Source organism: Theropithecus gelada, chromosome 6 (assembly GCF_003255815.1).
Source record: "Theropithecus gelada isolate Dixy chromosome 6, Tgel_1.0, whole genome shotgun sequence".
Classification (NCBI taxonomy): domain Eukaryota; kingdom Metazoa; phylum Chordata; class Mammalia; order Primates; family Cercopithecidae; genus Theropithecus; species Theropithecus gelada.
The window spans coordinates 137,138,867-137,161,163 of NC_037673.1; the positions used below are offsets into that span (position 1 = coordinate 137,138,867).

Below are 22,297 nucleotides of genomic sequence, written 5' to 3' on the forward strand. Positions count from 1 at the left end.
CCCAGGCTGGAGTGCAGTGGCCGGATCTCAGCTCACTGCAAGCTCCGCCTCCCGGGTTCACGCCATTCTCCTGCCTCAGCCTCCCGAGTAGCTGGGACTACAGGCGCCTGCCACCTCGCCCGGCTAAGTTTTTTGTATTTTTAGTAGAGACGGGGTTTCACTGTGTTAGCCAGGATGGTCTCGATCTCCTGACCTCGTGATCCACCCGTCTCGGCCTCCCAAAGTGCTGGGATTACAGGCTTGAGCCACCGCGCCCGGCCTGTCATATTTCTTGATTATTTAAATCAAGAAATACGGCCTGGTCAAACAGTGGGGCGTTATCACTAACATCGAGGACGGTGATCAGCAGCTCAACTGTACCCTGCAGCTCCGGTTATTTCCGGCAGGTTAAAAAAAGCTACAATACAAGGTACAATATAAGATAACGTTGATCATATTTAACACAGGATCTCAATGTAGTAAAATAACAGTGATATATTCAGGGTAACTTATTATGTTATCTTTTCTTGTAAAATGTCAAGCCCCGGACAAACAATTCTAGACAAAGTTACAGAAATCATCTGCCTTTCCTTTATGTGGGTAAGTTTCAAAGTGAACAATAAACTGAATAGTTTTAAGCAAATGTAATTTAAAATACATTAATTGGCCAGGGGCGGTGGCTCACGCCTGTAATCCCAAAACTTTGGGAGGCCGAGGTGGGCAGATCACCTGAGGTCAGGAGTTTGAGACCAGCCTGGACAACATGGTGAAACGCCATCTCAACTAAAAATACAAAAAAATTGGCCAGGCATGGTGGGGGCGCCTGTAATCCCAGCTTCTGGGGAGGCTGAGGCAGGAGAATCGCTTGAACCTGGGAGGTGGAGGTTGTAGTGAACCGAGATGGCCCCACTGCACTCTAACCTGGGCGACAGAGTGAGACTCTGTCAAAACAAACAAAAACAAAAACAAACCAAAACCGACCAACCAACCAAACAAAAACACCATTTATTGGGCGAGTTGTTTAATTTCTTTATGACAACACACAACCACGACTTCATTGTCATTGTGAACAATTTCCTGATGCCATTAGCCTTGAGTTCCCCTGGGTCTAGAAGGCTTAATGTTGCATGTATTTGCTATTTGGGGGATCCAGTTAGGAAACACTTATTAAGCACCTCCCATTCCTCCCATTCACTCACAAATGTTCTAAAACCCTTTACTTTTTAGCTCATTCAATCCTTCCTATGATTTTATGAAGACTTTAGTCACATTTTGTGGATAAAGGTGCTGAGGCTCGGAAAAACTAAGTTCAGTATTATTACTAAGTTTTCTTCAAATTTCCTGAGGATATCCAAAACTTGCTTGCTGTCATACAGTTCTTTACCTTTCCTAAAATGTTTAAGGTAGCTTACAGTGGAAGAAATTTGCAAAAGCAAATTATTTAAAAATCTGCTTAAGGCCAAAGTAAAAGATCAAGAGAAAGATGGGAGTCATTATTTCAAAAATCAAGCCTAGGCTGAGTGCAAATCCCAATGCTTACCGTCCTGTAAGTCAATATAGGAGTATGAAAAATAACAATAAAAGGAAATTCTCTATACTATTTCTTCAAGAGAGAAAACAATAGCCTCTTTCTGCTATAAAATCAAGGAAGGTTTGATTACTGATGATTGTGTAAAGGTTGAGCAATATACTGGGCAGCATGTTTTATAGCAGTTTTGCAAAACCCACGGAAATATCCTTGATGTAGACATCATTGTGTTTGCTAGTCATTCAGTCATGGGCATAATGTTAAATTTTATTTCCTATGTTTACTTCTGAAGTTACTTAAATATTAAATGAATATATTTTTATTTGTCAAACATTCAAACATATGTGAATGTCCCATTGTGAAGACATTCTATGAGAAATTAATATAATTTGCTAGTTAAGTTTCCAGAGATTTGAGTTGATACAGAGTTGTTGCTTAGAGTATTGTAAAAAAAAAATAGGCTGTAAGCATGTTCTGTAACTTTTAATATATTATCATACTCAGCCTTTTGGCAAGAATCAGAAAAAAAAAATCTTAGGATCATGTTGCCAAGAAAATGTCCCAGTTCCTCAAAATATGAGACAAACTTTGTAGGATTATAAAATTGGAAAAAATAGATCAGAAAAATCACAAAATAATTTCTCTTTCCAATTCACATTACTATGTCCCCAGAGCTTCATTTGCTAACAATATTAATGTCCAGGCTTAGGATTGCCTTTAGATACATTCAATATTTCCTTATTTAGTTTTCTAGGTTAGTTGAGGTTATTAACTTGAAAGTGAATCACAAATAATAGTGAATTACTATTAAACCAAAATAAATGGGTGTAGGAGTGCAAAATTTGAAAAGTAATTTTATGAAAAGGTAATTCTAGAATGGAAGAAAAGATGATTGTGGAGTGGTATTGTCACTTAGTATTTATTTTAATGTAAATATGAATGGATTTCCCATTGGTAGTTAAAGTTCTTCCTCCATTCCAAATCTTCATATAGTTAACACAACTTTCAACAGGCTTATCTTTCTTCATGAGATTTCTTCCACAGACTAGTAAGGTATCATTTGAGGGACCTTAGAGACTTGTGGTCAGTGAAGGATGCAAATAGATGAAAATGTGAAATGGTTTGTGTTGGTAGCCACTACCAATATTCCTCTGAGAATGCTGGAGGATTTCATTTTTTTGTTGTTTTGAAGTAGCACGATTGCGTGATTTCCTTTGGCCAATGAAATGTGAATGGTGTGTCACTTCCAAGCAGAATTATGTAACTGCCAGTGAAAGACTCTTCTGCTATCTTTTCCTGTTACAGCAATTACATAAGCACTGAGTAATTTTACAGCAATTACATTGATACTGAGATGCCATAAAGTCAAAGCAATCCAGGATGCTGAGCCAACATGTGGAGAAAAGCTGTCATAGGAAGTCCCCCAAAACTACAAAGGACTCTGTAGGAGCAATAAATAAAATCAGGTTTACTTTAGAGGAAAAACTGAATGTTAACTCACAACAGCATATGTATTGGGGTTCCGCTGCCATTAAGCTAATATGAACAGAACAAATTTTAAGAGGAGGGCATTTTTTTTTACAACAGGAAATACAACTGTAGGAGAACATTATTGTTGACACTTTCTACTAAGACATCTGACCATTAAGCAGATTAGATAACTTGAATTCCATGGAAAAAATCTACTGTGTTTTGATTACTTTTTCTTTTTTTTTTTTTTTTTTTTGAGACGGAGTCTTGCTCTGTCACCCAGGCTGGAGTGCTGTGGCCGGATCTCAGCTCACTGCAAGCTCCGCCTCCCGGGTTCACGCCATTCTCCTGCCTCAGCCTCCCGAGTAGCTGGGACCACAGACGCCTGCCACCTCGCCCGGCTAGTTTTTTGTATTTTTTAGTAGAGACGGGGTTTCACCGTGTTAGCCAGGATGGTCTCGATCTCCTGACCTCGTGATCTGCCCGTCTCGGCCTCCCAAAGTGCTGGGATTACAGGCTTGAGCCACCGCGCCCGGCCTGATTACTTTTTCTTAAATATAGAAGGTAGCAGAAGAAAAATAATAAACTGAAATTTAAAATGTCATAGATATTCCTTCTTTTTTCTTGCTTAGGATCCATTCCCTTTGTTGTTTTTTTCTTCTAGGGTCTTCTAGTAGTTTTGTGAAAGACTAGGTTGAAGGTTTTGCAAGAATGAGTGCTTGGACATGTAAACGTTAAGGGACATACAGTTGCGTAGATAGGTGCAAAGGGTATAATTTTAGCAATGGGTACTATATTAGTTTCCTTGGGCTGATGCAACAAATTACCACAGACTTGGTGGCTTGAAACAGCAGAAATTTATTCTCTTACAGAGTCTCTGTAAGAATAAATTTCTTCTTTCTTACAGAGGCCAGAAGTCCAAAATCAAGGTGTTGCCTGGGCCACATTTCTTCTGAAGACTTTAGGGGAAAACGTTTTCTTGCATCTTCCAGCTTCTGGTGGCTCTTGGCATTGCTTGGCTTGTGGCAGCATAACTCCAGTTCCTGCCTCTGTCTTCACATTTCCTTCTTTCCTGTGTTACTATATGCCTTCTCTTTTTCTGTCTTTTATAAGAGGCAACCATCATTGGATTTATGGCCTTCTTTAATCTAGGATGATCTCATATAAAGATCCTCATCTTTGTTACAACTGCAAAGATCTTTATTCCAAATAAAGTCACTTATTTGAACCTCAGAAAAGTGATGTCTTTTGGGGTATCTTTGACCCAAAACAGGTACCAAGAGATATCAAGTGCAGTGAGAGGAAGGATGATTTGCTGAGCATGGCTTCTTAGTCTCTTTTCTTCATTGTGGGGGAAATATACTTGCATATCTGGCAACAGTATTCTATTTCCGAGGGAAAGGGGAAATATTCTATATTCTCAGAAGTCCTAAATAACAGCACAAAATGCCTCTTACACCCCCACATATGTCATTCTGAAAATCCAGTATAATTACCTTATATGATTACAGAAATTATCTCAAGCAAGTCATATTTCCTGAAGCTGGCATCTGGATTCTAGGTATAATTCCTTCTATGTGTCAACAGTGGTCAATGTTGGCCATAGATTAAACAATAATTACTGGGTGTCACACATATGCAGTTGCTTTGCAACTACATAATGCTGTAATGACCAGTTTTATAGCTATCTGCCATCTGTTTAAGCTCCAGGAGAATTTGGGTACATGCCATGAACTCCACTTTTCAGTTCACATAAGAACCAACCTCCCACTTTTCATTTCACATAATTTAGGTGGAGCTGATTTCATTTCCTGGCTTCAAGAATGAACAAATGGACCTATGTCTAGCCAATGTGAGAAAAATCACAATTATTGACTAAAGGAAATTTATATCATACAAACTGGGCTGTGGGAAGTAATATCCAGGATTTTTGCTGGACTGTTAGAAAAGGGCACTTTCTGGTAAGAGTCAATAAACTGGTAATTTTTAGTCTAGAAAGCTACTTTGGCCATTTTGCCAGCACATTGGGAAAAATCTACCTGAGAAGAAGGTCAGCAGGGGAAAAGGAATTATAAATGTGGAGATTAGGTCGGGCGCGGTGGCTCACGCCTGTAATCCCAGCACTTTGGGAAGCCGAGACGGGCGGATCACGAGGTCAGAAGATCGAGACCATCCTGGCTAACACGGTGAAACCCCGTCTCTACTAAAAAATACAAAAAACTAGCCGGACGAGGTGGCGGGCGCCTATAGTCCCAGCTACTCGGGAGGCTGAGGCAGGAGAATGGTGTGAACCCGGGAGGCGGAGCTTGCAGTGAGCTGAGATCCGGCCACTGCACTCCAACCTGGGTGACAGAGCGAGACTCCGTCTCAAAAAAAAAAAAAAAAAAAAAAGTGGAGATTATTTTCCTTATGGAATTATGGAAGGGTGTAGACCCAGTTCTGCCTGAAACCAGTAATTAATCACCCACTTCCATGTACAAGTCAGTAAAGGATTCTCTGGTTTATTTTTGCTTAAATCAGTTAACTTGGGATTCATTGTTAGAGTATGATTAATATAAATACACACTTCCATAGATGGTACAAATGAGTATCTTAAGATACTGTACATGAGGGGGAAAATTGTTATTGGAAAAAAGCCAGCTTTTCTTAACAAGAGCTTTGCTTTTCTCTTATGGACATTGCAAATTTTGCAATTAATCTTACTTTTCTCTTTGCTCTAGGAAGCTGAAAACAAAATTTGTGACATGGTTAGAGTAACTGAAAGTGACCCTTTATTATGCATTTTGTATGATATCCCACTCCTTGATTCATTTTATTTCATCCTCATCTTATCTTTATTCTATTTTCATTTTTTTTTACTGTGAAGGGATCAGCTAAAAATTAACAAGATATTCTCAAGTAATTAACACTAAAAAAGAGATAACTTGTATTGTTCTTGCATAAAAGTCTAAATGTAATGGAAAAGGAAATGTTCTAAATTAATAATACATTATCCAAATGAGAAACAAATAAATTATTAATTTCAAAACATCTGCAAACAATTCAAAAATCAAAATTAAATCACAAAACAACAGTATATATACACATATATTTTCAATGGACTAAAATACCTTTGGTTACTATGTTCTTCATTTGAAGAAACTGAAAAATGCTAAATATCCAAAAGAATTGAAAGCAGGGTCTCAAGGAAATATTTGCACACCCATGTCCATGGCAGCACTGTTCACAGCAGTCAAGAGATGGAAGCAACTCAAATGTCCACGGATACTTGAATGAATAAACAAAACGTGGTGTAAACATATGTTGGACTATTATTCAGCCTTAAAAAGGAAAGAAATCCTGTCACATGCTACAACATGGATGAACCTTGAGGAACCGTCCACGGATGTTTGAATGAATAAACAAAATGTGGTGTATACATACGATGGACTAGTATTCAGCCTTAAAAAGGAAATAAATGTTGTCACATGCTACAACATGGATGAACCTTGAGGACATTGTGCTAAGTGAAATAGGCCAGTCACAAAAAGACAAATACTGTATGAGTCCACTTACATGAAATATCTAAAGTAGTGAAATTCATAGAAATAGAAAATAGAACTGTGGTTACCAGAGACTGGAGTGAGGGTGAAAAGGGGAGTTGTTGTCTGATGGGTATAGAGTTTCTGTTTTCCAAGATGAAAATTTCGTAACAACGTGAATATACTTAACATTACTGAAATGTACACTTAATCATAGTTAATATGGTAGTTTTTAATTTTTATGTTGTGTGTTTTTTTTACCAGAGTAAAAAAGGGTAAAAAGGTAATATATTTTAGGGCTTAAAACAGGTATTTTTTCCAAGATGAAAGCTATGAGTAAACTTAAACCAGAAAATTGACTAGTTTTCAATCTACAGAATAAACAGTAGAGCCTTTATTTTAGCCACATGATGTCGCTGTCCACCATAGAGTGTTCTCTAGGAAGAAAAATACCCAGAGCCCCTTTGTTACTTCAGAGAAGCGGAAGAATAAGAGAAGCAGCAGGACTTTAACAGAAGACTAGAATATTTAAATTTTTTGCAAAACATGCTCCTCTAATTTGATCCAATCGTTGAGGATTGGTAATGGCGTCTTCTATCAGACAGGGCCGAGAGGCCTGGACATGGCTGCTCTGGCTTCTGCTCCTCGCAGCCTGGGAGGTGGGGAGTCGCCAGCTTCGCTACTCCGTCTCTGAGGAGGCCAAACACGGCACCTTCGTGGGCCGCATCGCGCAGGACCTGGGGCTGGAGCTGGCGGAGCTGGTGCCGCGCCTTTTCCGGGTGGCGTCCAAAACACGCGGGGACCTTCTGGAGGTAAATCTGCAGAATGGCATTTTGTTTGTGAATTCTCGGATCGACCGCGAGGAGCTGTGTGGGCGGAGCGCGGAATGTAGCATCCACCTGGAGGTAATCGTGGACAGGCCGCTGCAGGTTTTCCATGTGGACGTGGAAGTGAAGGACATTAACGACAACCCGCCAGTATTTCCAATGACAGTAAAGATTATCCGGTTTCCCGAATCGAGGCTGCTTAATTCTCGGTTTCCTCTAGAGGGAGCATCTGATGCAGATATAGGAGTAAATGCTCTTCTCTCCTACAAGCTCAGCTCCAGTGAGTTTTTCTTCTTGGATATACAGACAAATGATGAACTAAGCGAATCTTTGTCTCTCGTGCTGGGGAAATCGCTGGACAGAGAGGAAACTGCTGAGGTTAATTTGTTACTGGTGGCTACTGATGGGGGCAAACCTGAGCTCACGGGCACCGTTCAAATACTTATTAAGGTATTAGATGTAAATGACAATGAACCAACTTTTGCCCAATCAGTTTACAAAGTAAAATTGTTAGAGAATACTGCAAATGGGACCTTAGTGGTTAAATTAAACGCTTCTGATGCAGATGAAGGATCAAACAGCGAGATTGTGTATTCACTTGGTAGTGATGTGTTCTCCACTATACAGACTAAGTTTACCATAGATCCCAGCTCAGGGGAAATCAGAACTATGGGAAAATTAGATTATGAAGAAGCAAAATCCTACGAGATTCAGGTCACTGCAACTGACAAAGGAACCCCTTCAATGTCAGGACATTGTAAAATTTCATTAAAACTTGTGGACATCAATGATAACACACCAGAAGTCTCAATAACGTCTCTCTCACTTCCCATCTCAGAGAACGCTTCCCTGGGCACGGTCATTGCTCTCATCACGGTGTCGGATCGCGACTCTGGTACTAATGGACATGTCACCTGCTCCCTGACGCCCCACGTCCCCTTCAAGCTGGTGTCCACCTTCAAGAATTACTACTCGTTGGTGCTGGACAACTCCCTGGACCGCGAGAGCGTGTCAGCCTATGAACTGGTGGTGACCGCACGGGACGGGGGCTCGCCTTCACTGTGGGCCACCGCCAGCTTATCTGTCCAGGTGGCCGACGTGAACGACAACGCGCCGACGTTCGCACAGCCTGAGTACACAGTGTTCGTGAAGGAGAACAACCCTCCGGGCTGCCACATCTTCACGGTGTCAGCGTGGGATGCGGACGCGCAGGAGAACGCGCTGGTGTCCTACTCGCTGGTGGAGCGGCGGGTGGGCGAGCGCGCGCTGTCGAGCTACGTGTCGGTGCACGCGGAGAGCGGCAAGGTGTACGCGCTGCAGCCGCTGGACCGCGAGGAACTGGAGCTGCTGCAGTTCCAGGTGAGCGCGCGGGATGCGGGCGTGCCGTCTCTGAGCAGCAACGTGACTCTACAGGTGTTCGTGCTCGACGAGAACGATAACGCGCCGGCACTGTTGGCGCCTAGGGCTGGCACCGCTGCCGGCGCGGTGAGTGAGCTGGTGCCGTGGTCGGTGGGTGCAGGGTACGTGGTGGCGAAGGTGCGTGCAGTGGACGCGGACTCAGGCTACAACGCCTGGCTTTCCTACGAGCTACAGCTGGGTACTGGCAGCGCTCGCATCCCGTTCCGCGTGGGGCTGTACACGGGCGAGATCAGCACGACACGTGCCCTCGACGAGACGGACTCGCCTCGCCACCGCCTACTCGTGATGGTGAAGGACCACGGAGAGCCGACGTTGACAGCCACGGCCACCGTGCTGGTGTCGTTGGTGGAAAGTGGCCAGGCACCCAAAGCCTCGTCGCGGGCGTGGGTGGGCGCCGCGGGCTCAGAGGCTACGCTGGTGGATGTCAACGTGTACTTGATCATCGCCATCTGCGCGGTATCCAGCCTGTTGGTGCTCACGGTGCTGCTGTTCACGGCGCTGCGGTGCTCGGTGCCGCCCACTGAGGGTGCTCGTGTGCCAGGAAAGCCCATGCTGGTGTGCTCCAGCGCCGTGGGGAGCTGGTCTTACTCGCAGCAGAGGCGGCAGAGGGTGTGCTCTGGGGAGGACCCGCCCAAGACGGACCTCATGGCCTTCAGCCCTAGCTTATCTCAAGGTCCAGACTCCACAGAAGAGAGACAGCTCTCAGAATCAGAATACGTAGGAAAGGTGAGTCTCTTAATTTTTCTTGCCAATTCTAAAACTATTCTTTTTAAAAAATTCTATATGATTTCTACTAGTTATTTAGATTCATAGTTCTTCATTTATTTTATATCATCCTACTGTGCAATATTGAACATGAATTAGAGATCAATTTCTTGCATTTACTGAACAATTTACTTAAACAATCTACATAACTGTTTTCTTATTTTTACATTTTGGCATTTCCGTCATTAAGTCATGAGTAATAGACCATGAAAGCCTGAAAAACACCTCAGCAAAATTTGTAAATTAAACATTGCTCTCTTTTAAAAACTGAAAATCACAATCGGAAGATATTAAAGAATTTGATTATATAATATATATTTTCAATTGACACTGTCTATCCAATCTGTCAGATAGTGTTTGGAATAACCTATATCCTGGACATTTCTTAGATTTTCAAACTAGCTTTGGATCAACAATGCCCTTGTCTATGTAATAGTTAATAAGTTACATTTTTTTCTATATTTTTCTTTTTTCTTTAGTTGTTGTTGTTGTTGTTGTTGTTGTTGTTGAGACAGAGTCTTGCTCTGTCACCCAGGCTGGAGTGCAGTGGTGTGATCTCAGCTCACTGCAACCTCTGCCTCCTGGGTTCAAGTGATTCTCCTGCCTCACAGCCTCCTGCGTAACTGGGATTACAGGCGCCCACCACCACACCCGGCTTTTTTTTTTTTTTCTTTTTTCTTTTTAGTAGAGGGGGGGTTTCACCATGTTGGCCAGGCTGATCTCAAACTCCTGGCCTCAAGTGATCCACCCTCCTAGGCCTCCCAAAGTACTGGGATTACAGGAGTGAGCCACCGCACCTGACCTTTTTATTTGTATTTGAAAGTAGACTGAGTGGATGTTTTAATGCCAGAATTTCCAAAAGTATGTAGCACAGGTTGTTACAACAAAATGACAGCACTTAGGAATAATTGCTAATCTTAAGTATGTTTTTTGTAAGTAAAATAACCCATTATTTGGTATAAAGATTTCACACTGATAAAATTTTTGAGTTATCAGGCAAAAATAGAGAGTATTGAGAAAAGAGACCCTCTCTATTTTGTTTAATTTGAAAATCTTAACATTTAAAAATCACACTGGGGTTGTTCAGGTGGTGGGACTTTTTCTTCATTTAAGTGGAGACTACCCAGTCCTTATGTTAATGGTTGATAAATCATCCTTTCAGTATCATTATCATTAGGCCAATGTGTGCAGGCCTCTCACTGCAGAGAATGACTACCTTTTTCTGGCGTCTAATTCTATGCGTGGGAATACATTTTCTATTAATGTGAGCTCACTCAATTTTACCTGGAAGCATCCATATTCCTAATGGAATTGGAGTTTTTCCAAAAGGTGAGGCCTGGTCTTGGATGACTACATTTTCATTTGAAACATTTATTTTGGGTAATTAAAACACTGAACTCTACAAGTAAATGCTACCCTTGGAAAGAATTTTTTTAGCTTTTCCAACCAAAGAAGATGTATTGCAATAAAATAACTGTCTTAAACAGTCCTCTACTGCTTGGTTCTTAGTTATTTGCTGTTTATTCTAAATATACATGTATATTGATAAATCATAGAAATAACTTCCATTAGTGATCGTACCTTTAGCCATTCCATAGTTAGGTCAGAATATCCATTTCCAAGTTATACTTGACCACTATGTTAAAAGCGTAAATGATACACTTTTAAAATTATATTCACATATGTCCAGATCTCCAGGAATCACAATCTGTTGCTCTATGTTTTTTTTTTTTATTCTTATTTACATTTTTTTCTTGGTTATCTAAGAGATGTCTAGGTGGTAGTAGAAACTATTCACTGATACTTTATCTACAAAATGGCTCAATCTTTTAAAATTGTATTTCCTTTAATATTACCTTTATCTCTTAATAATCAGTATGGAGTCTACTCTGTTATAAATTCCCATGTGACATCCCATTTCGCAATGAATATAACTCTTAAAGGTACTGAAAAGCATAGTATTACAATAAGTTGTCAGAGACATCTCATTAATATAAAGTCCATGAAATTAAAAACTTTTAAGTTTATCTCTCATTTTCAAACTAGCTACCATCTTTCAAAATTCAGCAAAGTGGTAACTGGAATATTAATAGCTATAATTATTTCTTAGTTCCATGCTTTTCAGAAATAATTCTTAAATATTTACTTACTTCATAATATAGCACAATAGAATCAGTTAGAAATTATGTAAGTTTGATATTAACAAATATCATTAACTTACATTTTTATTGATCTTGCTTGAAAAAATTAATTCAAAATATTAATTTATTTATTCACAAAAACAACAATTGATAATTTATCCTATTCTAAATATGAATAATAAAATCTGAGTAAGTTGCAGTCCTGGCTTCCATTTAATGAGTACACAGGAAACAAAAGCTGAAATGAAAACTTTTCCCCCAAATATTTAAATCACATGTTTGATTTTATTTTGAAATGGTCTGGCTATAAGCAAAAATTTGTGCATTCTTTTCTCTAAATTTGACCTCTTTCCATGAATTTTCTTTGCCCCACTTCCAAATGCTGAGATAATTCATGCTTCTCACTGAATTCACAGAGATCTTTAGAATGTTTTATTACTTAGTGTTAAATATGTTGAATAAATACTGGCTTATGTTCCTAGGTTACTTTTCTCCCTTCACTGATTAGTTAAATCATCAATTCTTTCAAGTAACAACTTTTAAAGAAGCTGGAATCTAGAAATTCATCAGGAGTGGAGATCATCAAAAACATAATTATTTTATATTGTTAACATTTTAGTATATACAGGTAAATTCAAATACATAAAGAGTGTGGAGAAAATTAAACCTAATATATTCTTAATTGATGTGATATGAATGTAGCAAATATACAAATCACATTCCCACAATAGGAAACAAATTTCCTGTTTGAATTTCTCTGTAAAGGACTGACTTCTGAAATCTTTATGTAAGTAACAGTCAAGATAGTTGATGAGGCCGTAGTTCTTGAAAAAGGGGCATGGGAGGGAATTATAGACATTCTACAAATTAAAAAAACCATAAAGGTACATATTTTAAAAAATTAACAGTTGCTGTAATAATATAAAATAGATACATGTATGTTTTAATATACACAGCACACACACACTTTTAAATACTTAAATGTCTCAATGTTTTGATGATCATAAATCTGAAAGGATCTGATTTTTCTGTAAAATGTAGCTTGGGAGATAAAGAGGTTAATGGTAAGTTGTCTTGAATCAGATTGAAATCCCATCGTACCAACAGTTAATATTGTTTTACTTAACCTCTATGTGTTTATAAAAAGTGAATAATATTAAAACTTATTTCAGAGGATTGTGAGAGTTTAACGGGATAATTCCATTAAGACAAGTAGAAAAGTGGCTGTCACGTGGGAAACATTTCCAATAGATGTCCACTGTTAAAACAGGAATCACAGTATTTTACTATATGTCATGAATTAGCACAATTGATAGTGAATTAGTATAAAAGTTCTAAGGAAATATTTAGGTAAAATGTAAGGACTTTGAGGAGTGACCGAAGGATATTACAACTGAAACTACAAATTTTGGGAACGTTCAAACGACATACAAGGAAAAGAAGATATATTTACATATTTAATACTTACACATTTAGCCACATGATGTCGCTGTCCACCACAAAGTCTTTCTCCATAAAAGACAGCGTGCATTACGTATTCAGATACTGCTTTGCTTCATCCTCTCTAAAATTTAACACCGAGGAGTTTAAGAAATGAAGATAGGGAACTCGAATTATTTTTAAAGTTTGGATCAATGTAAAGGCAATCTAATATTTGGAAAATGCTTGCAATATTCTCCTGGCGAGAAGATCCTGGAGCCCAGTGCCTGCTGCTTTCTCTTCTGCTCCTCGCAGCCTGGGAGGTGGGGAGTGGCCAGCTCCACTACTCCGTCCCCGAGGAGGCCAAACACGGCACCTTCGTGGGCCGCATCGCGCAGGACCTGGGGCTGGAGCTGGCGGAGCTGGTGCCGCGCCTGTTTCGGGTGGCGTCCAAAACACACGGGGACCTTCTGGAGGTAAATCTGCAGAATGGCATTTTGTTTGTGAATTCTCGGATCGACCGCGAGGAGCTGTGCGGGTGGAGCTCGGAGTGTAGCATCCACCTGGAGGTGATCGTGGACAGGCCGCTGCAGGTTTTCCATGTGGACGTGGAAGTGAAGGACATTAATGACAACGCGCCAGTTTTTCCAATGGCTGTAAAGAATCTGTTTATTTCCGAATCCCGACAGCCTGGCTCTCGGTTTTCGCTAGAGGGCGCATCAGATGCAGATATCGGAACTAATTCGTTGTTGACTTACAGTCTTGATTCCACTGAATATTTTACCTTGAACGTTAAAAGAAATGATGAGGAAATTAAATCCCTTGGACTCGTGTTGAAAAAAAATTTAAATCGAGAGGACACTCCTAAGCATTATTTACTAATAACAGCAATTGATGGTGGGAAACCAGAGCTCACTGGCACGACTCAACTAAAGATCACTGTTTTAGATGTAAACGACAACGCCCCAGTGTTTGAGAGGACGATCTATAAAGTCAGATTATTCGAAAATGCACCAAATGGTACCCTAGTGGTGACCGTTAATGCCACAGATTTGGATGAAGGAGTAAATAAGGATATCGTATATTCTTTCAATACGGACATGTCAACAGATATTCTGTCAAAATTCCATTTAGATCCAGTCAATGGACAAATCAGTGTAAAGGGTAACATAGATTTCGAGGAAAGTAAGTCATATGAAATCCAGGTAGAAGCCACGGATAAAGGAAATCCTCCAATGTCAGATCACTGCACGGTTCTACTCGAAATTGTGGACATCAATGATAATTTACCTGAGTTAGTTATTAAATCACTATCTTTACCTGTATTAGAAGACTCGCCAGTTAGCACAGTCATCGCCCTGATCAGTGTGTCTGACCGTGACTCAGGTGTCAATGGACAGGTCACCTGCTCCCTGACGCCCCACGTCCCCTTCAAGCTGGTGTCCACCTTCAAGAATTACTACTCGTTGGTGCTGGACAGCGCCCTGGACCGCGAGAGCGTGTCGGCCTATGAGCTGGTGGTGACCGCGCGGGACGGGGGCTCGCCTTCACTGTGGGCCACCGCCAGCGTGTCTGTGGAGGTGGCCGACGTGAACGACAACGCGCCAGCGTTCGCGCAGTCCGAGTACACGGTGTTCGTGAGGGAGAACAACCCGCCAGGCTGCCACATCTTCACTGTGTCTGCGTGGGACGCGGACGCGCAGGAGAACGCGCTGGTGTCCTATTCGCTGGTGGAGCGGCGGGTGGGCGAGCGCGCGCTGTCGAGCTACGTGTCGGTGCACGCGGAGAGCGGCAAGGTGTACGCGCTGCAACCGCTGGACCGCGAGGAACTGGAGCTGCTGCAGTTCCAGGTGAGCGCGCGCGACGCGGGCGTGCCATCTCTGGGCAGCAACGTGACGCTGCAGGTGTTCGTGCTGGACGAGAACGACAACGCGCCAGCACTGCTGACGCCTCGGGTGGGTGGCATCGGTGGTGCAGTGAGTGAGCTAGTGCCGCGGTCAGTGGGTGCGGGCCACGTGGTAGCGAAGGTGCGTGCAGTGGATGCTGACTCAGGCTACAACGCGTGGCTTTCGTACGAGCTGCAGCCGGGGACTGGTGGCGCGCGCATCCCGTTCCGCGTGGGGCTGTACACGGGCGAGATCAGCACGACGCGTGCCCTGGACGAGGTGGATGCCGCGCGCCACCGCCTACTGGTGCTGGTGAAGGACCACGGTGAACCCTCATTGACCGCCACAGCTACTGTGCTGGTGTCGCTGGTGGAGAGTGGCCAGCCACCCAAGGCCTCGTCCCGGTCGTCCGCTGGCGCCACCGGCCCTGAGGCTGCACTGGTGGATGTCAACGTGTACTTGATCATCGCCGTCTGCGCAGTGTCTAGTCTGTTGGTGCTCACACTGCTGCTATATACTGCTCTGAGGTGCTCTGCGCCGCCAACCGAAGGCGCGTGTGGGCCGGGCAAGCCCACGCTGGTGTGCTCCAGCGCGGTGGGGAGCTGGTCATACTCGCAGCAGAGGCAGCAGAGGGTGTGCTCTGGAGAGGAGTTGCCCAAGACCGACCTCATGGCTTTTAGCCCTAGCCTTCCTCCTTGTCCAATTAGCCGGGATAGAGAGGAGAAACAGGATGTGGACGTTGATCACTCAGTCAAAGTGAGTAATTTTTATTTATTCTTTCCAAAATGTCTTTTCATTCCTCAATGTTTCCACTATTTTGGAAATACGTTAATAGTTAAGTATGAATTATGTGATTCATAATTAGACTTTTCCAGTTTTTTGGTTTTGTGGTTAAAATGCTAAGATTTTTGTTGCTAATTTTTGAACCAAATCAGCAGTAAGTCATGAGATCCACACTTGTAATTTTGTTTGTTAGCAGGTGCAGTAGTAGGATTATTTTATTGCTAAATGCCTGGGTATAAGACAAATATTTTTTCTTAGATGAGTTTCATTATTTAGAGAATTTGATTTCGACTCGTTTTATACTTATCCCTCCCTACACAATGCTTCTTCAATATCTTTTGCCACTTTTCATTTGGACTTCCTACTACCTGTTAGTACGAATGTTACTTGCTCATTTTATGAGTTCACCTAAATGCTTATAATTCCCTATTGATTATGCTTTTCCACCTTCAGTTTCAAAAATTAGATCATTACACCTGTTGTCTTTTATGGAACCTCTTTTATTCTCTTATTCATTTGTTTGGAGTGTCAATCCTTCTTTTTCACTTGAATGTGATTCATTTTAGGCCTTGTGCTCTTATTTGGCAATACTGTTTATTGTTTGTTGATTTCCCAGTTGGGAGAAAAATCGAGAATAACAATTGCATTTAGAATTGTATTTTTGTTCATCTTTAGTTTATCACTACTTTATTTAATACTACTTTAATAATACTACTGTATTATGTGTTCAAATTCATTTATTACTAATAACTCAAATATCAATATGAAGTGAAAATTTAATAGCTCTGTAGTATATTTATATATTCATTTTAAAAGAATGTTTTAAACCTTGTTAACAATAATTTTCAATCTGAACAATATCTTGAAAATAATTATGGTATCTAATTTTAAAACTATCCCTACTAGCAAAACTTTTTATTCATTAGTGTCTTTTACATACCATACTAAGGATGTCAATATGAAATAAGTTTGATAAGCCAATGTTTTAATGTTATTACTGGTTACCTTCTCTGAATAGCATCCTGCCTATTAATGTGTGCCATGCAGTAAGTAGAAAACTCCAAATAACCAGAACCAAATAAAATTGAAGTTAGACTTTTTTCTAATCACTCCCCCCACACATTTGGTTATCTCCTCTAGCAATTAGTTGGACTCCCATTTAAGTTTCCCTACCACTGGAGAGAAATAGTAACCAGCTGAAACCTGGTCAATACTCATTGACAGTGTGGAAGGTCTAACATGTAAAATAGATACTTTTCTTGACTCCTCTCCTTCTCCCAACTTTCATTTTCTTTATTTCCTTTTTTGCCACTATCCTTTGTTGCTCCCTTGTCCATGAAGTAGTAGCCATAGTGTGTCCAACTCAGGTCAATATTTTAAAAATTTAGTTCTGTTATCAGCTTCTTGAATATAATAGAGTCAGCCAAAGTACTTGTCCTCCCAGATATGGAACTTCAATCTTCAAATCCAGCTTGCCTTTTGAAATTCTTGTCTAACAAGACTCTTGGCAAAGACATTTTGAAGACTTTGGAATTTTTGCTTCGCAGATATATTGATGCTATGCCAAATAAATATTGAATAGCTACCAAATAAACATCCTTTTCTATTCTGCTGCATTCCCCATCTGTACATTAAAATATCTGGCAAATGAAAATATTACAAATGAAATGTGTGAAAATGGAATTCTTCCTCTTTTTTTCCAATGTGCTTGATGTCAATGATCATTTTGTAAAAATCTAGTTTGGGTCCCCAAATAGTGAAAGTACTCTGGTTTCTGTTTGATTCAGAAAGTTGGTGGGTTTTTTTGTTGTTGTTGTTTTGATTTTTGTGTGTGTTTGTGTGAATGTAGCTCTTCGATAGAGAGGGAGCATAAAGCTATTTTCACTAGATTGATTTTTTGTTTAGACAAACAGGATGAGAAGAACTTTATGAATACAGGAGGCAAAGAAAGTTTTTAAATAGCTACCATTATGTCTTTATATGTTAAATTTCTTTATGTAAGAATAAATGTATTGTGGTTTATTTATTGGGAAGTCTTCATTCCCCATTAATACCCAGGATGATTCAAAGATCATGATTACCAAGAATTAGAATAAAAATTAAGCTAAAACCCAATTTTTCAACATGGAACTTGAAATACATCTTAATTGGGGAAATGTCTAGAGACTTTTTTTGTGTCTTTAGAAAATTATACAGGCTGCCGAAACACCACATTTTCCCAACTAGCTATGCGATCACCTTAAATTAATGCATTTTATTAGGAAATGGAAGGAAACCAAATCTTTTCTACAGGGTAAATATTTAGCAAATATTAAGTAAGTCCCTTTGAGCTATTAAACAATTAAGATACAACTATTCCCTTTAAAATATATATTCCAAAAAAGGACACACATACTCAAATGCTTATGAGATAAATTAATGTAATAAATGGCCCACACGATTCTACCCTGGTGCTGCAGTTTGTAAAAGAAGAAAAAATACCTGTTAATTGGTTTAATCATGACATTCTTCATGGGTCAGGGAACTTTTAAGTGGTTATAAAAATTGGCTTTAGAAGAGTTTAGAAATGATGTGGATTACTTATAGACAGGACAAAATGAACATGTTTGTTTATTGAAAAATGTTATTGGAAGCAGGAAATATTCAGTTTGGCTAAAATGTATAAGCAATATAGGAGAAAATAGAAGCTTAGGCACATTACCTATTGGAGAACAAGCAAGTACTTATAAACTGTAAGAGTCAAAATGAGAATACCAGCCTCGCTCATGGGAGCAAATGAGTTCCAATGAATAAAATTATTTGGAATGCTTTTCCATGCAAGCTATTTGCTATAACTTCCTGCTTCCTTGCACTTTCAGCCCTGACATGACTCAAGGAAGACATTTAATTAAATGCTGATGGTCTTTGATTCTTTTATAAAACATCTGAAAATTTCCCTTTCAATAGCTTGTTCTTGGGACTAGAAGTTCCCTAGAGACCAGTCCCCTTAAGTCTACAACACCAAAAATACTAGGGCGAAGAGGGTGTTATCATTAATAAAAAACCCTGGAATTCTTGGGAATACAGGAATCTTTAATGAATTTTTGTAATCAACACTTTACGGTTACATGTTTACAAAGTGTGTAGTTAGGTCTCTGTAATACTTAAAGCCTGTGTTGAAAAAATTATTTCTACTGAAGTAAAAGGTGCCCCTATGGTGAAACTAAGGACCACACTCAATCAATCAGTGGTACAATGTGTACCACAATAGTACAAAATGTATTCCTATTTTCCAAAACGGCTGAAAGAATAAATAAAACCAAGTAGTTTATAGTAGAGTGTGTGTGGATTTCCACAATTGCTACTTACGGTTTGGAACCACATGATGTCGCTCTTTACCACAAAATACATGAGAGAAGAAAGAAGAGGGGAAAATTCCTTCTATTCTTACTGGAAGGAACTATATGCATTCTTTGGAGTCTGAAATATGGAGGATGCAGCTGCACTTGACCGACCGATCAAAAGATTTCTCTTGACTTTGAGAAACGATATTTAATCAGAACAAAACACTGTGCACTAAAGATGGAGTTTTCCTGGGGAAGCGGCCAGGAATCCCGGCGTCTGCTGCTCTTGCTTCTTCTCCTCGCAACCTGGGAGGCAGGGAACGGTCAGCTCCACTACTCGGTCTCCGAGGAGGCCAAACACGGCACCTTCGTGGGCCGCATCGCGCAGGACCTGGGGCTGGAGCTGGCGGAGCTGGTGCCGCGCCTGTTCCGGGTGGCGTCCAAGGGCCGCGGAGATCTTCTGGAGGTAAATCTGCAGAATGGCATTTTGTTTGTGAATTCTCGGATCGACCGCGAGGAGCTGTGTGGGCGGAGCTCGGAGTGTAGCATCCACCTGGAGGTGATCGTGGACAGGCCGCTGCAGGTTTTCCATGTGGACGTGGAGGTGAGGGACATTAACGATAACCCGCCGGTGTTCCCAGCAACACAAAAGAACCTGTCCATAGCGGAATCCAGGCCGCTTGACTCTCGGTTTCCACTAGAGGGCGCCTCGGATGCCGATATCGGGGAGAACGCCCTGCTCACTTACACACTGAGCCCAAATGAATACTTTTCTCTGGAAAAACCATCTGATGATGAGCTGGTAAAAGGTCTTGGGCTTATACTATGGAAATCTTTAGACAGAGAAGAAGCTCCGGAGATATTTTTAGTGCTCACAGCCACTGATGGAGGCAAACCCGAGTTGACTGGCACTATTCAGTTACTCATCACAGTACTGGATGCCAATGACAATGCCCCAGCTTTTGACAGAACTCTTTATAAGGTGAGATTACCAGAAAATGTTCCTAATGGAACACTGGTCATTAAACTTAACGCCTCAGATTTAGACGAAGGATTGAATGGGGACATTGTTTATTCATTCTCAAATGATGTTTCGCCAAATGTGAAATCCAAGTTTCACATAGATCCAATTACTGGACAAATTATTGTAAAGGGATATATTGATTTTGAAGAAAGCAAATCCTATGAAATTATTGTAGAGGGCATTGATAAGGGACAGCTCCCACTTTCTGGCCATTGTAGAGTTATTGTGGAAGTAGAAGACAACAACGATCATGTCCCAGATTTGGAATTCAAGTCTTTATCACTTCCAATTAGAGAGGACGCTCCACTGGGTACAGTCATCGCCCTGATCAGCGTGTCCGACAAAGACATGGGTGTCAATGGGCTGGTCACCTGCTCCTTGACGTCCCACGTCCCTTTCAAGCTGGTGTCCACCTTCAAGAATTACTACTCGTTGGTGCTGGACAGCGCCCTGGACCGCGAGAACGTGTCGGCCTATGAGCTGGTGGTGACCGCGCGGGACGGGGGCTCGCCTTCGCTGTGGGCCACGGCCAGTGTTTCTGTGGAGGTGGCCGACGTGAACGACAACGCGCCAGCGTTCGCGCAGCCCGAGTACACAGTGTTCGTGAAAGAGAACAACCCGCCAGGCTGCCACATCTTCACTGTGTCGGCGCGGGACGCGGATGCGCAAGAGAACGCGCTGGTGTCCTACTCGCTGGTGGAGCGGCGGGTGGGCGAGCGCGCGCTGTCGAGCTACGTGTCGGTGCACGCGGAGAGCGGCAAGGTGTACGCGCTGCAACCGCTGGACCACGAGGAGCTGGAGCTGCTGCAGTTCCAGGTGAGCGCGCGCGACGCGGGCGTGCCATCTCTGGGCAGCAACGTGACGCTGCAGGTGTTCGTGCTGGACGAGAACGACAACGCGCCAGCACTGCTAGCGCCTCGGGCGGGTGGCATCGGCTCAGTGAACGAGCTGGTGCCATGGTCGGTGGGTGCGGGCCACGTGGTGGCAAAGGTGCGCGCGGTGGATGCTGACTCAGGCTACAACGCGTGGCTTTCGTACGAGCTGCAGCCGGGGACTGGTGGCACGCGCATCCCGTTCCGCGTGGGGCTGTACACGGGCGAGATCAGCACGACGCGTGTCCTGGACGAAGCGGACGCTCCGCGCCACCGCCTACTGGTACTGGTGAAGGACCACGGCAAGCCCGCACTGACGGCCACGGCCACCGTGCTGGTGTCACTTGTGGAGAGTGGACAGGCGCCAAAGGCCTCCTCACGGGCGTTGTCGGGCGCTGTGGGTCCTGAGGCTGCGCTGGTGGATGTCAACGTGTACCTGATAATCGCCATCTGCGCGGTATCCAGCCTTTTGGTGCTCACGCTGCTGCTGTACACCGCGCTGCGGTGCTCCGCACCGCCCACCGAGGGCGCATGCGCTCCGGGCAAGCCCACACTGGTGTGCTCCAGCGCGGTGGGGAGCTGGTCATACTCGCAGCAGAGGAGGCCCAGGGTGTGCTCTGGTGAGGGCCCACCCAAGACCGACCTCATGGCCTTCAGCCCCAGTTTACCTGACTCTAGGGACAGAGAAGATCAGCTGCAGACAACTGAGGAATCCTTTGCAAAGGTTAGTGTATAACATCCTTTTGTTTAATTTTCGTATTGTTTTTCTCTATCAACTTCTTCGTAAATTTATTTCTAAGAATCAGATTTCCCTGGGTTAAAATTTTACCTCTTTTTACATATCCATTTTAACTAAAGTCTTTTGGAATTACAGGACATCAAAGTAATATATATTGCCTTCCTTCGTTGTATGCTGCATTATTCAATGCATATTAACAGGACTGTAATTTCTAGTAAATTTTCACTATATTCACCTTCTTTATTTTTGGTAATACGAACATTTAGAAAACATTTTACTATTATTTAACCTATAACACATAAACAAATGTGCAGAGGCTGAAATAATAAAGCTCCATAAATTGTATGAAAGTGAAAACATCTATTGCCTCCATTGCTGAAGTCCCTCACATGCACTTGCCAAATCACTTCCCTTGTTTTTCCTCCAGTGTAACTGCACATTTGCCTTTTATATCTGTGTTTATTCTGGGCCTGTTTTGGGAACGTATTCTAATTGGAATTGCACAACGTGTATTGTCTGTGCATTTGTGTGTTATTTATAGTTATCACTCATTGTTTGTGAAATTATTCATGTTGTTACATGCAGTTGTAGTTCATTTAAT

General features: G+C 41.9%; 1 protein-coding gene across 6 annotated transcripts in view; it reads left to right on the top strand.

The window, feature by feature from the left end:
* LOC112625707 (protocadherin alpha-C2) overlaps positions 1-22,297 on the top strand; it is a 203,975-nt gene that overhangs the window by 2,927 nt on the left and 178,751 nt on the right. For 2 of the 6 annotated variants that reach the window (XM_025386869.1, XM_025386874.1), the window contains exon 1: positions 19,124-21,681. The exons of 2 other annotated variants lie outside the window; for them this stretch is intronic. In XM_025386869.1, the coding sequence (XP_025242654.1) occupies positions 19,300-21,681 (2,382 nt within the window). In that variant the 5' untranslated portion in view covers positions 19,124-19,299. Of the gene's footprint in view, positions 1-6,764; positions 9,471-13,161; positions 15,712-19,123; positions 21,682-22,297 lie in introns of those variants that run through there. 2 more of the 6 variants (XM_025386868.1, XM_025386863.1) reach the window with 2 other exon arrangements.